The sequence below is a fragment of the Cylas formicarius genome, unplaced genomic scaffold (genome assembly GCF_029955315.1).
Source record: "Cylas formicarius isolate icCylForm1 unplaced genomic scaffold, icCylForm1.1 PGA_scaffold_1__22_contigs__length_36826433, whole genome shotgun sequence".
In the NCBI taxonomy this organism is placed as follows: domain Eukaryota; kingdom Metazoa; phylum Arthropoda; class Insecta; order Coleoptera; family Brentidae; genus Cylas; species Cylas formicarius.
The window spans coordinates 22682964-22699017 of record NW_026844264.1 but is presented as its reverse complement, the minus strand read 5'-3'; the positions used below and the strand labels follow the sequence as shown (position 1 = coordinate 22699017).

At 34.7% G+C, this 16054-nt stretch overlaps 1 protein-coding gene across 6 annotated transcripts; it reads left to right on the top strand.

Annotated features, from left to right (window-relative positions):
- The first annotated feature begins 24 nt into the window (after positions 1-24).
- LOC132696288 (rho-associated protein kinase 1) lies at positions 25-16041 on the top strand. Of its 6 annotated transcripts, none has more exons than XM_060661031.1 (12): positions 25-256; positions 356-553; positions 914-1492; positions 1570-1952; positions 3153-4107; positions 4611-4634; positions 4687-4988; positions 5092-5844; positions 10061-10380; positions 10440-10741; positions 11973-12195; positions 13861-16041. In XM_060661031.1, the coding sequence occupies exons 2-12, from the start codon at positions 373-375 to the stop codon at positions 13949-13951; spliced, it is 4113 nt and encodes a 1370-aa protein (XP_060517014.1). In that variant the 5' UTR covers positions 25-256; positions 356-372; the 3' UTR covers positions 13952-16041. The 6 variants fall into 6 exon arrangements, with proteins under 6 accessions (XP_060517014.1, XP_060517015.1, XP_060517013.1 ...); XM_060661032.1 differs by having other exon boundaries at positions 338-553; XM_060661030.1 differs by having other exon boundaries at positions 319-553.
- The last annotated feature ends 13 nt before the right edge of the window (positions 16042-16054 follow it).

The window sequence follows — 16054 nt, the reverse complement described above, 5'->3', positions numbered from 1 at the left end:
GTTTATCTGAGGTTGACATTTCGATGACACTATGGAATGAGACGGCCTAAATAAGCAATGAAATTATTTTCTAACTAACGAAAATCCGTTAAATTACTGCCTCAGTTTTACGTTGGTTTGGGGTTTATACACTTTTTGTAATGACAATACTTTAAAAATATTTTTTATTTATGAAGCGCTCAAACTAAACTATTGTTTTAATTTGGGAATAGAAAATTGTTGACAAGTAGTGTGTTCAATGTTTAATTCTGTAAAGGTAAGGTAAATAAACCCTTTGCACCATCGTAGGCTTTTATGATGGGTATTCAATGTTTAAAGCTGAGAAATGTTCTCTAAGAGTAACTAGGTCCTGCAGGTGAATGTATTAGCAACATGAATGGAATACGCGATGAAGATAGAAAGAAAAGATTGCGCTTGTTGGAACAAAAAATCCAAGATGCCCAGGGAAAAGCGAATATTGATTCACTTCTGGATACTGTACAAGCTTTATATACTGACTGTGACCATCCATCCATAAGGAAACTCAAAAATATAGAGGTGTATATAAATCGCTGTAAGTAACACATAGAAACTGTATTCTATTAAAAAAGTTTGCTTTATGTATTTAAGTGTTTGATATTTACTTACGTATACAGTTATTTACTAAGTACAAAAACTGATAAACCAATTTGTATTATTTAGTTTACATCTTGTGTTTGGAAAGTAGTTGACGTTTTCTCCTTTGCTCTGGTTGAGAAATGAATATTAAAATATTATGCTAGATACCTAGCAATTTTCATTGAATTTTAGTTTTGGTTGAAATTGCAACTTGGGAAAGATCTGAATATTAAATTGTAAAATGTTTACTATTCCAAAATTACTTCCTTTTCATTTCAAATTTATCTAGATACATACAATTCTTTTCGATTTGTAGATGATGATTTTGCAAATGATATAATAAACCTCAGAATGAAAACTGATGACTTTGAACACATAAAGGTAATAGGTAGAGGCGCCTTCGGTAAAGTTCAATTGGTCAGACACAGATATACTAGACAGGTGTATGCAATGAAAAGACTCAGTAAAGCAGACTTGATAAAAAGGTCAGATTCAGCATTCTTTTGGGAAGAACGTCACATAATGGCACATGCAAAGTCTGAGTGGATTGTTCAGTTGCATTTTGCTTTTCAAGATTCTAAACACCTGTACATGGTGATGGACTACATGCCTGGAGGTGATATTGTTAATTTGATGTCAAATTACGATATACCTGAAGCATGGGCTAAATTTTATACTATGGAGGTGGTACTTGCTTTGGATGTAATCCATTCCATGGGATTTGTGCACAGGGATGTCAAGCCTGATAATATGTTACTTGATAAGTATGGGCATTTGAAGTTGGCAGATTTTGGTACTTGCATGAGAATGGACACTGATGGACTTGTTAGATCAAACAATGTTGTTGGTACCCCAGATTACATATCCCCAGAAGTTCTGCAAAGCCACGGAAAAGGTATGCGTCTAGGTTTATGTAGAAAATATGGAATAAAATTAAGTCAGAATTTTAAACTTTAATTTTTCTAATTTTAGGGATATATGGTAGAGAATGTGATTGGTGGTCTGTAGGAATATTTGTGTATGAAATGTTGGTGGGAGAAACTCCATTTTATGCAGACAGTTTACTTGGGACTTATAATAACATAATGTACCATGAAAGTAATCTAACCTTTCCAGATGAGGTGGATATTTCAAGTGAAGCAAAGTCTCTCATTCAGGGCTTGTTATGTGACCGAACTAAACGTTTGGGTCGCAACAGTGTACAGGAAATTAAAAATCATCCATTTTTCAACAATAATGAAGGGTGGACTTTTGAAAATTTGCGAGATGCTGCGCCTCCTGTTGTACCTGAATTGACTGGAGATGATGACACCAGTAACTTTGATGACTATGAGAAAGACGAAGCTCCTGAAGAGGTACTTTAATAAAACAAAAATATATGTTTTGTATGCAATATTATTTATTTATTTAATGATGACTAAAGCCCAATTACAATATGCAATAAACTTCGACACACAACAAATACACAAGAGAATTATTAAGAATAACTAAGTTATAACATAACATAAGTTATACATAAAAAATATTTTTTATCTGATATTTTGATAGATTTGATTAATTTCAGTTCAATTTATTTCATTTATGCAGAGGATTGCTATTTAGATGTGTCAATCAATTTTAACTTGGGCTTCTAACGGTAAATTTGTAAGTGTGAAGGAGAAATAAACAAGATTGCTTTCGCAATCTGGTCGTTGTCGCAGTCCGCAAAGTTTATACCTGACACACCTTGTACATAATAGAAAAAATGTCTGAAGTAAAGGTTATAGCCCTGGATCTCGAGCGTTTCCTGGTCCCTGAATTTTTCCAATAAGATAAATGATTTTGGAGAAAATATTTTATTTCGGGAGCTGAGTAGTGCATATTGTAAAAGTAAATGATGTCATCGCGTCCAGTTTGCTCGGGGAAAATAGCGATTTTCCCATTAGTGGAACCGGAACCGTTCATACAAAAATTGTAGCTTTCAAGGCAGCTGTTTAAACCAAATTGCCTTAGTTTTCACGAATTTTCATTTAGGCAAATAATTTACTCCCGAAAAGAAAAATTTTCAGGGTCTTTTAGATTTTTGTCTTAGAACGAAATATAGTTGGACCGCTTATTGTCATCAACCTCTAAAAAAATTCCCCTTAAAACCGGTTAAATATTATGTATCGCGGTGATTATATATATATATATATATATATATATATATATATATATATATATATATATATATATATATATATATATATATATATATATATATATATATATATATATATATATATATATATATATATATATATATATATATATATATATATATATATATATATACTATATCTATAATTATCTATAAACTTATCTAGATATTTTTAAAAGGAATCGGAATATATTGTGTCGGTTCAATTTTTTAAAATTTTTTCCCAAATAACATTAAGGTACCTTTTGTCCCTTCAAATACAAAAGTTGAAAAATGAAGGTATGATTTCGGAGTTGAGTGCGCAGGCACCCATTATATAGTTTCAATATAAAATTTCCAATTGTGCGTATTGTAGATAATTTTCTTATACTTTTAGGTGTTTCCGATCCCAAATACCTTTGTGGGCAATCATTTGCCTTTCATAGGTTTTACCTATAATTCTGACTATCGTTTGTTATCTGATGATGTAGTGGATGGTGGCGTTAATAACATTTACATCAAACACTCAAATGATCAAACAACCAAATTGGAATCTCTACTGAAACACGAGCGAAGCAACGTCGAAACTCTGGAAGCAAAACAACAAATACTCATTAATCAATTAGATACTCTCGCTCAACGTGAGAGCGATTTGAGGGATGAGATTTCTACATATGAGAAGGAAGTAGCTGTGCTGAAACACAGTTGCAAGGAGTTTCAACGCAAGGCAGAGTGCGAAACTGACTTGCGAAAAAGTACTGAAAATTATTTAGCTGATCTCAAGAGGAAAATGGAAGAGGACCAGACGAAACGTACGAGAGAAATGAACAATAACCAGCAACATAACGTGAGGATGTTGGAAAAGCAAATATCAGAGATGCAGGAGAAGCTAAAGATTGAAACGGAAACCTCACAGAAAATGAGGAAACAAGTGGCTGAATTGACCATTGCCAAAACGAACATGGAGATGAAAGTGACTGAATATCAGACACTTTTGCAGACTGTTCAGTCGCAGAAGGATAGTTTGCAGGGGGAGGTCACGTCATTGCAAGAGCAGTTACATCAGGAACGGAATTCCAGGTCCAAGGCATCCGATAATCAACTCCTTTTGGAAAATAAATTGTCCTTGTTAAATAAGGAATTTGAAAATGTGAGGCACAAGGAATTAAAAACTGCCGCTGATAACATACAGCTTAGCGAGAAGGTTTCGTTTTTGGAAAAGGAAAATGCTGGGTTGTCGGCTGAGCTTAAAACCGCCCAGAATAGATATCAACAAGAAGTGAGGGCTCATGAGGAAACAGAGAGGAGTCGGATGTTAAATAAAGAAGAAGCTAACATTGAAGTTGTTAAAGGTACCAATTTTACACTTAAAAAAAAAGACTTCTCATAGCACTGATTATTTAGATGGGTATCTGAATCACCAACAAATTTTCTTGTTCATGTGTTGAAGTACATAAGTGCAAAAAACACACTAACACAGAATCACCCATTGGCAATAACAAAATGTATTTTTATGTTTGATGTTTTTTATGTTGTTTAAACGATAATTTTTTAAATTAAACATCCCATATGTTATATCGTTTAGTTTATTACACCTACGGAATAAGCAAAAGAGAGGAAAGAAAAGCAAAAAGCAGATTCCGGCGATTTTTGTTATCCTTACCACTTTTAAAAAAAATTAAGATACAAATTTGACATTTCTAACTCTTCTCTTCTCTTCCACAACTCATGTGATATATTGATTCTAAAAAATTCCTGATTGTCTGTAGAAGTATGGTTTATGTTTTGATATAATTAACAGACTGCATTCTGTTCAATGTGTTTTAAGAACTAATATTCTAAATATTTCACGCAGACCTGGTTGAGAGGATTGCGTCTGGTAAAAAGTGCTGTTATTTAGAACGGTAGTAATATTAACATAATTATTTCAGCTCTGCAAACAAAATTGAATGAAGAGAAGAGCGCGCGGCAGAAGGCTGATTTAAACTCGCAGGAAAAAGAGCGGCAAATTTCCATGTTGTCGGTTGATTATCGGCAAATACAGCAAAGATTGCAAAAACTGGAAGGCGAATATAGGCACGAAGTCGAGAAAAGTAAAGCATTACAAAGCCAAATTGAACAGGAACAGCAGAAAAAGACAATCCTCCAGTCTGAACTGACTCAAAACTTAAACGAACTCGCCAAAATAAAGGCAAAGGAAAATCAGTTGGGCATCGACTTAACTCAGTTGCAGGTATTTTTTGTTTTGTATTTTTACCTTTGAAGAATGCACGAACGATTTCTTTATGCATCGAAACGAAAGATAATACATATTTTGAATATATCATCTATTTTAGGAATCCAAAAAGGTTCTGGAAGAGGAACTATTTAAAGTTAAACGAAACTGGCAAATGGATCAGTTGCAAATGAAGGAACTGCAAGATTCCTTAGAGACAGAACAATATTTTGCAACTCTATATAAAACACAAACTCAGGAGCTGAAAGAAGAACTGGATGAAAAGAGCCGCCTCAATAAAGAATTTGAGGAGGAACGAACTTCTCTTAAGCATCAGTGCCAGTTGGCTTTGGCTCGCGCCGATTCTGAAGCACTTGCTCGTTCTATTGCTGAAGAAACCGTGGCTGATCTAGAAAAAGAGAAAACCATGAAGGAGCTGGAGCTGAAAGACCTTATGAGCAAACACAGGAACGATATTAATACCAAAGAGGCGACACTGAATGGTCTGAAAGACCGTGAGAATGAACTGAAGAAACTGACTGAGCAGCTACAAATGGAGAAGGAGGACCTAGTGAGGCAAATCAAGCAGCTACAAGAGGAAATTAATCGAAAGTCTGATGGCAGTGATGAAATTGAGAAGCTGAGGATTAAGTTGAAGACTGAGTGTCTCCTGAAACAGCAAGCAGTTAATAAATTGCATGAAATTATGAATAGGAAGGATCTTCGAGAGAACAAAGGCAAGAATAAAATTTCGAGCGCAGATCTTAGAAGGAAAGAAAAAGATCTGAAAAAATTACAGCAAGAATTGAGTCAGGAAAAGGATAAATATAATCAGATGATAGCCAATTTCCAAAAGAATATTCAAGATCTAAATGTGAGTTTTCCATTTTTATGTTTTTTGTAGCTGGAGTTCCTTCATACTTCTTTTTGCGACTAAAACTAATTTTTATATTTCGTTTTTTTTTAATTTAGTTATTCAGAATTAACCTTGAACATTATATCTCACTTAACCACATTATAACTTTTTCAAGTTAAAAATTGTGGTCATGAAATTTACGATTTTATTGTAGTTGTTCAAATATAAACAGAAATCAAATACAACAGTCTCGAGGCAGACAGAATTGATAATTTTTCACCTAAATGCTGAGCTGAGTGAGATTAATCGATGACCCAAGGATGCACCTTGTAATGAATTGCTTAAACTGTTTTAAAATGAATATTACATAAAATTGTAATTTCCCCTAATAACTAACTCAAAATGTATATTAACACATTAGTGCCCGTTGACGTATTAATACGTTTTTTTCATCCAAAATCTTGTAGCCGTTGACGTAGTAATACGTCATTAATTGTGACAAATCTAGGTGCCGTGGACGTAGTGGTACGTTATTTTTGGTTGTAAATCTAGGCGCCGTTGACGTAGTAGTACGTTTTTTGTTGTCATAGTAAATGTCACATTATAACTGATAATTTAAGAGTTAGCTTGTGTTCTGCAATAATTAACTTACGAATTGACTGATTAATTAAGTAATTTATATATTAATTTAATTGTTTGCCCTGCGATATCATGGAAGAAGACGACTTTGAATTAATTAATAAATGTAATGAGGTATGTGCCGATATATTATCTGAGTTTGAAAATGATGAAGAATGTAACAGCGACGATACAGATTTAGCAGAAAGTAGCAGAAAAAGAAATGTTTTGCCAATTATAAGTGAATCTGAAAGCAGCGATTCAGAAGACACGATATTGGAAAACGAACAGAACTGTTCAACATCAAATTGGTCCCAAATCGATAACGATATTACAGTAAACCCATTTTTGGGAAATTCTGGGGTTAAAGTGTTCCCAAGAAATGCAGAAAATATTTCAGACGTGGTGGATTTGTTTATAGATGATGATTTTTTTCAATTATTAGTAACAGAGACAAATAGATATTATATGCAAAACATGCATAAATATAAACGTGTAAAAAGCACAAAGCAGTGGCGAGATACCACGATAACAGAAATCAAGAAATTTTTAGCTTTGAATATATTGATGGGACAAGTAAAAAAAAATAATGTTAACGATTATTGGACTACTGATCCGTACATGGAAACACCAATTTTTGGTAAAATCATGACTAGAAATAGATTCAGGCAAATACTACAATCACTACATTTTTGCGATAATAGTGCAATCCCTGATGACGCAAGTCGACTTGTTAAAGTAGAATCAATAATGCAATACTTTATAGAGAAGTTTGATAAAGTCTATAAACCAAAACAAAATCTATCGTTGGATGAAGCCATGATTCCTTGCAGAGGTAGAGTAAGTTTCCGAGTGTACAACCCAGGAAAGATTACAAAGTATGGGTTATTAGTGAGAATGTTGTGTGAATCCGACACTGGATATATATGCAAATTTAAATTATATAGTGGCAATGGAGAAACATTGCAAAACCTGGTCGTAAACCTTTTAGATGGTTATGGAAATATTTGGCACCATGTTTACATGGACAATTACTACAACAGTGTTCAGTTAGCACAGAAGTTACTCTACAAAAAGATAAGAATTTGTGGAACTATAAGAGAGAACCGCGGGCTACCACACGATCTAAAAAAAATTACTTTAAAACAAGGACAACACAACTTCCGTAGAAAAGGTGAAATTCTAATACATATTTGGAAAGATAAAAGAGTTGTAAGAATGATTTCAACAATACACCAGGCTCGAATGATACAAACCCAGAAAATAAATCGAAAAACTGGCGATCTGATACAAAAACCAGAAACAATTTTGGAATATAATAAGTACATGAAGGGAGTTGATATAGCAGACCAATACCTTGCTTATAATCCTATTATAAGAAAAACTGTGAAATGGACAAAGAAGGCTTTTATGTTCATATTAAATACTGCACTGTTCAATTCATTTGTTGTCTTCAAGGTTCTGAATCCAGGAAAAAAAATAAAATTTTCATCTTTTTTGAAAAATATTGCGCAAAACTGGATTGAAAAAGGATATGTTCATTCAGAGAGTCCAGGAAATGTATCCAAGAGAGTTTCTCGCGAAGATGCACCAATGAGACTTTCTGCAGACATGAGACAACATAAAATTGTGAAAATTACTAGTTCAGGCAATAAGAAGTTTCCTCAAAAGCGCTGCAGAGTTTGCAAAAAAAACGGAAAAAGGAAGGAAACCTGTTTCATGTGCTCATATTGTGTAATTCCTTTATGTATGGGAAAATGTTTTGAGGATTATCACACAAAAAAAAATTATTAAATCTAAATAATAAATCAATATATAATAAAAATAATTTTTGTTGGTATTTTTTTCTTGTTTTTTTTAAGATTAAATATTTTAAAATCTATTAATCGAAACACTGCACAGAACTATATTTCTATCCATCTTAGCAACCGAGTGAACTATTTTATCATACTACAAAAACCTAAAATTGAGAAATATGTAGCATTGAAATCAAATAGCCCTAATATTATATCCTACTTTAAAATAAAATATGCCGGCTCTCAGCTATAACAACATCACTGAGCATTTTTTTTGTGGGAGGCACTCCCTCCCTATGGGACCGACCTCGGATCCGACCGCGTCAGGCGAAAGCCCCGTCCTCCCTTTACTTAAAAAAAATTCGGCGCCCCTCCCGGTCCCATAGGGCGGGAGGGGGAATTTTTCGAAAGGGACGCCGCCGAAAAATTTTCAAAAATTTTTTTGAGGAGGGAGGAGGAGGGAGGTCGGGTACTTCCTCCCCCGACCTCCTCCAGAACTTTACCGAGTTGGGTCCCGATCGGAACGACGGTCTCGGAGATAGCAAACTTTTTGACCTTTGACCTCCTCAAAACCTCAACAAAAAAATTCGCCAATTGTCGATCTCGGGCTCGACGCGTGGCCTGAGTATAGGGCTTTCGGGGCGTCCGGGTCGGGTCCGCCCCCGACCTCAAATACTCAAAAATCCGACGCTACCTCAATATTGAGGAATTTTTGAGGAGGTAGGGCAAGGCGGCGCTCGACGCCCCTCCGCGACCTCACTCACGCCCCGAGGTCGGAATTTTCGATTTCCGATTTTGGGAAAGTGAAAAACGCGGTCCTTTTTTTTGATCCCCCCTTGTCGCCCCCCGTTTGGGAGGAGATCGGGGAGGAGGGTATCGTAAGAAAGGCCGTTCCTTCGACCACCTCCCGTATCGATCCGAACCCGGCCGGACCTAACGCGACCTTAATCGACGCGTTCAACGACAACATTGAAAAAGGTCATATTTTTGAGTTTTTGAGGTAGGAGATTTTTGAGGGCGGATCCGGCGTTTCCGACCCGAGAAACCCCCCCGTGCCGGTTTCGAAGCGATTCGGCCGGTAAACCTCGGAGATAGCAAACTTTTTGAACTTTGAGGAGGCGCCCTCAAAAAAAACTCCACAGACGGGTATAGGACATGGGCCTTCAGAACGACGCCCGGGTATAGGCGCGTCGACGTAGGTACTCGAATTTTCGATCCGTCCCATAGGAGACGAGACCCTCCCTAACCTCAATACCTCCTCAATTTTGAGGGGCGTCCTTTTTGAGGGTTCCGGTGCGCCTCGGGCCCCTCTACGCGAATATACCGTCCGCGCCCCGATCCGACCTCAAATAACTCCGAAAACCTCGAAAAACCGAAAAAGGGCTACCTCCTCAAAAGCGATTTTTTGAGGTCGCTTCCTCCTCGAGATTTTTTTCTGAATTCGATGGCGAGAACCCCGACCCCCCAGGTCGTACCGTTTCCGAGATAGCCCCCCCGACTTCGCCCCCCTGCCCCCCATCGAAAAAATAAAACCGGTTTTTTCAATTGAAATCAAATAGCCCTAATATTATATCCTACTTTAAAATAAAATATGCCGGCTCTCAGCTATAACAACATCACTGAGCATTGACGGTATTCGGTAGTTAGGTATCAGGACAATGTTTCGGCAAGCGCCGTACGTAATTAGGATTTCTAAACGGCCGGTATAGTGTTAAATAATTTGATTCTCAATATAGAATTTCGAAAAATAATGGCCAAGTACATTAAGACAAGTACAAAATTAAATTAATGCAGTCTAGACATAAAGTGATCATTTCCAGATACAATGCAATGAAGAAGCGGCTGCAAAACAACGTCTTCAGATGGAGCTGGATAGTAAAGATGCGGAAATTGAACAGCTTCAGTTAAAATTGGCGGCTATAAACAGTGAGACTGCGTCTCTCAGTTCAGCAGACAATGAAGGAGATGATGTAAATTCGGATCACGTGTTTGAGGGTTGGCTCTCTATTCCTTCGAAACAGAATATAAGGCGACACGGGTGGAAAAAACAATATGTAGTTGTTTCAAGCAGGAAAATCATATTTTACAATTCTGAGAATGATAAGCAAAACACTGATCCAGTGATTGTACTTGATCTCAGGTAAAGTTGCTCTTTACACACGTCTGCTTTTGAAATATGTTACTTACGGATTTTTTTAGCAAAGTGTTCCATGTTCGATCGGTCACCCAAGGAGATGTAATCAGAGCCGATTCTAAAGATATACCGCGTATATTCCAATTGTTGTATGCAGGGGAGGGAGAGGCTCGGAAAACGCTGGAGGAGCCCAATAACACACTAGACACGTCATCGGTTCGCAGTTTTGAGGACAAGCCTCCCGGTTATATTACTCACAAAGGGCATGAATTTCTCAACATATCCTATCATATGCCGACTGCGTGCGAGGTCTGTCCCAGGCAAATTTGGCACATGTTTCGGCCACCCCCAGCGCTTGAGTGCCGCCGTAAGTTTTCAATTTGTTTGATTTATATTTCTTAATGGTTTATGCCCTGTTTCTTCAGGAAGAGAGTTGTAAAATTTAAATTTGTAATTAAACAGGGTGTTCAACTTAATGGTAACATCGTAAAGTTAAAAAAAAATTGCAATGATACTATTTACAAATCGTCAGGATTCCTTCTGCGTCGGTTATTGTTGAATCGAACTTGCTAACGTTTCGCCAATCATCCTGTTGGCTGCTTCAGAGCTTAAATGAAACAGAGTTGGCTTCTTCACTCGTGATCTGGGAATATAATGCTGGTATTTCTTAGCAGAAACTTTAAACAAACTTTAGCAGATGTTACAAAGTTCTGTAACAAACAAACAAACTTTGCCAATAACTGCCGGGACCTTTAACAATTATTATAGGTACAACACTACGCCTAGTTTTAAAGATCAATAATGAACTCTCTCATATTAAGAAACAGAGCATATGCAGAATTTTTTTGTGTAAATTGACCGAAATAATTTCAAAAATGCAGTGAAATGTATATTTATTTATTTATATTATGAGTTTCGTCACCATTCCGTCGTTCTGAGAACTAAATGGAATGGATATATTTATTGGGATTCCCAGAATTGCTAAGTATGGTATTCGGGTATTCCTTGGTGAGGGTAAATTGGACATCACAAACGCATAATAATTTATTATAAAATACATATTATTATTAAATAATGGTAGATAACATTCTGCAATGGTTATTTAAGACATTTTGTTCAAATTTGAGTAGTCAATTGACTGGTCAATTAAGTGGAATTTCCCGTCAAGTTTCTTAAAATAATGGTTTCATAGTACAAATTGTATAGTTACCACCTATTTGATTTTCATTTTTAATATGCATAGAAGAAAATTCACAGACGAACTATTAAATAAACAAAAACAAAGATTAATTGCAATGTTTTGTTTGAATAATTGCAAACATTACCTTTGGAAATATTGAAAAAAGTTGATTTTGAATTTGCAATTGTATTAAATATTATTTTTGTAATGGGATTGATATATTACAATGAATGGGCACAATTATAACCCAAATACTATTTAGGAATAGACATAGAATACAAATATGTAATATTTTCTCAATAAAAATTAATAATACCACCATCAAAGGGGACCCCAGCCTATAAGACTGTTCAATTCAGTAATAAAAAAAAAACAAATCCTATTGAACCAATTTGCTAGGATAAATATTGGTTTGCAGGATGTCGAATCAAGATTCACAAAGACCATTTAGATAGGAAAGAAGACAGCGTGCCGCCTTGTAAACTGCACTATGACCCGTCATATGCTAAGGAACTATTGCTTCTGGCTTCGTCGAGTGAGGAACAGAAGCAATGGGTATCTAGGTTAAGTAGGAAAATTCAAAAATGCGGTTTCAAGGCCAACAACTCGTCAGGCGGTGACACGGCCAAAGTGTCGCCTAGGTGAGTGCCGCCTATCGTTATTTTGCCACCGATGGTCTTAAGCATGCGTAATCAGCTTTGGCTGCGGATGTTGAAATGAATGCATGGCGTCCTTGGTGCTATACATTGAACTCAGGGTGACCAAAACTTTATACGACAGTATTTAGCATTTAACTATAGGATCCATAATTTTCTTTGCTTTATATATATTTCTACATATATAACGTACTGGTGTAGATGTTTTTTTATAAGGCTATGAATATTTTGTTACTGTTTTTATATAAAAATACTGTGATTACATATGTGTTACTGACTATAATAAACATGGTAACATCAATAAGTCGTTATTATTGACAGGAAGTAATTTTCATATGATCTTTTTGACTTACAAAAATGGCTGAAATTGAAGAAGACTATTCAATAATATTTTTTGTCCTAATGGACACAAAAGGATTGGGCAAGGGCAGTAAAAACATCTTTGGCTTTGCAGTATATGTACAATTTGAAACATTCCTTCCATTTCCCGCATGGAACAGACTAGGAGGAACCAGTAAGCTATTCCTAGAGACAGGACTGATTAATCCACAGTAAAAATAAATAAGCTTCGGCAGAATACTCTTACTACCCGACATGGGGGCATTAACCATGTAACCTTGTCCAAGAACAAAGAAAAAATATTATTAACCTATCTGTCAAGTCCTAACTGTATACTCCAATATTTTAAAAACATTCTTTTAATTAAATCAGAACATCCATTACCGATAAGTGAGGGAAATGTATTCTGTCTAAAGTGGTTTTTAGTTTAGTGTGATTGTTAGGTAATAATTATTCTAAGCTGTTTACTATTTATTTTGCACACTATAGCTACTTAGTTAGGCTGTTGTATCCAGTAGAGTAGTTACTTGACAATGGTATTGTTCCACTGTGGGTCCAAGTTGAACTCAATGACATAGTAGGTGCAGCATTGCGTAACTTGCAGTGTCCAGCTCTTATTTTTGTTATTCGCGCTGCTGCCTATTTTGTCTTGATCGAGAACTTTATAAAAGGAAAAGATAAAAAGAAATTAGCAAAACTTGTCTTGACATTTTCAGCAAAAATTTGTTATTAAAATTAATTCGACTTTTCATTAATTTCCCAACGTCGTATATAAACTGTCTGTTATATTTGTCAACAAAATTTAATGGAGTAAGGGATGTTTTTATGTTCAAAGATATTTTGAAGGACTTTGAGAGTCATAAAAACGCGTTACTTACAGCGTTACAAAGGTATTCACCAGAACTTTCTTATCAGATCATTTGGTTTGATTAAAAAATATGTATTATATAAATATGTTCTGGTAAACAGTATATACTTACATTTTAAGATTGAATATTCTACAAAACATGTTGCACTTGTACTTTTTGTTGCCGTTGTACACCTATGTTTACCATTTTGCACATTTTGCTCGCAGCGTTGTAGCACTTATTTCAGTGATGTCCGGCACAAAATTTAACCCAAGGTTGATTTAAGTTTGGGCAAATTTAAAAGCTTTTAAATAATGGTGTTATTTTTAGCTTAATGTTTTTTTGGGCGTTTGGATATAAGCTTTTTTTTTTCAAATATACGTGCACATGTTATGTACATTGCAAAGGCCTTTTACTCATGAAGTGCATAAAAAGTTAAAATCAATTTGAACCTTTGCAATAGGGAGTCTACGAGATCTAGTTTGAAGACATATATGAACGTTCAGCAAAGGTCAGCCACCCTTCCAGCAAATTCGTCTATCAGCGGCAAATGAAGTTAATTTAAACTGGTAACAAACTAACAAAATGTGATATTATCTATACTTTTAAATGCACTTGTGCACTTAAATGTAACATATAAAGCAAGTTTTTAAGAATTATAATGTAGCCTTCAAGGATGAAGGCATTTATTTAAGATATCAGGAATACGCATATTTTGTTGTTATTCTGTTAGTGAAAAACGCTCAACTAATAGTGGCAGAAAAACTTACATATATTATATTGACACTTGAAACGAACAAACAGAAATCATGGACTGTTTTTGAAAATTCATACCTTCAGAATTAAAAAGGATATTTGGACCAGGATATGGGTATAAAATTTTATCATCTATTGCTAGATATAATGGTAAATTTCAGCTAAATGAAACTTTTTTTTTTGTATATTTACCTAGTTGTGTTAACAATAACTCACCAAAAAACAACTCGTGAAAACAATAGGGTGGATACTAGGTAAATTTCAACTAAATGAAACTTTAAAAAAATGTCGCATTTTACTTACATTGCTAAAATGTATTTCAAATTAAAAAACCATTTTCGAGTGATTTTGGATGTCTTTACTAGTTTTTCATATATTTCAAAAGTATGTTCATTTCGGGGGTATTAATTAAAAAAATTGTAGGTAGCCTTCACTTCATACACCGAAATTCGTGACCAAATAACTTTTTTAGTTTTCCAAATTTGTACTTTTGAAAACTGTAATTTTTTTAAACCATTTAGAGGGTCCAGCAATTTATATAGTATTATGTAAGTCACTGGCAGACAGCCAATTTGAATAGGACCTATTTTCCGTTTTGCCCAAGGTATTTTATGCTCGTGTCAGCATCACATTAATGAAAATCCACCTTTATTTATCTACTTATTGTAACTTTATTTTTACATTCTGTAGTCAATGCAGTGAAGTATCTATTTGATCAGGCTAATAAGAATGTGATTGACACCAATAAAAAAGATCGTTATGTTTTTATTTGACATGGCATTAAAAGCACAATCCAACCACCATTATTTGTAACTCAAAATTGAAGTGACCAGTAGGTAACGCCTAGATTTCACTGTGGCTAGCCTTTATTGATGCTACTAGGTGGTATTTTTTATATTTACTCTTACAAATGCATTTGAAATTACTTCGAAATGTGCAGTATGAGATGATATTGGGCGAATTTTTTTTAGTACATTGATGTTTGGAATTCAAACTCAAACATGATCCACAAAGTTGACAAGCCTCAATATTATTCTCACCAAGCAGGCTTTGAACCGATCATTAAGTCAAATACTTTATTTTGTGGATAGAATTTCACCTAAAATAATAGTATAGAATGTGGTTTGCATTGACTTCATAATCGGTTTCCTTTTAATGGAAATATTGTATAAGTACTGTTAAAATCTCAAATAATTAAAAAAAAATGTAAGTTTTCGTAGAAAACACGCATAATCCTACCATTTTAATTGCGTTGTTAAAAATAATAGCAGGTATACTTTATAACGAGCTTTATTTCCGTCGATTTAATATTAAATTCGATAAAAACTTTAAAGTAAGAATCTATGCTTATTGAGTTTTTCATCTTGTTAATGTAATAATTTAAAGCATGTTAGTTGCTTTGAATACTAACTTTATTTTTCAGTATGAACCATTTTCAAACTTCCCTTAAATTATTTTTTTACCTCCTGATCATAATGTTTGCAATATCCAACAATACAATTTTTATGTTTGAAACTAATGTTGCATAACGCTATGCATTATCTGCAATATTTTTAACAATTATTGAAAAACATTGAAACTCGTTCAGTAGTATTAATTGCTTATTGGTATTTGACTATTTGGTCTGTAACTTATTGTTTCACAAGTCATTCAACACCATTCCTTTGAAAGATTGTCATTTATATCTAAGAAAATATCATTATACCTGTACAAAAGGTGTAGGCGTTTGGAGAAACGTCGGCTATGTACATATTTTTTAGTTATAGCATAGTGCAGAACATCTTATAACAGCAGACAATGTGCCTTATTTTTGCTGCAGTTATAGGCAAAGCTCCTAAGCTAAAGTGGTCCGTCTATATACAAATTGTACCAAATTATGTAAATTTTACAAATAAATTGTT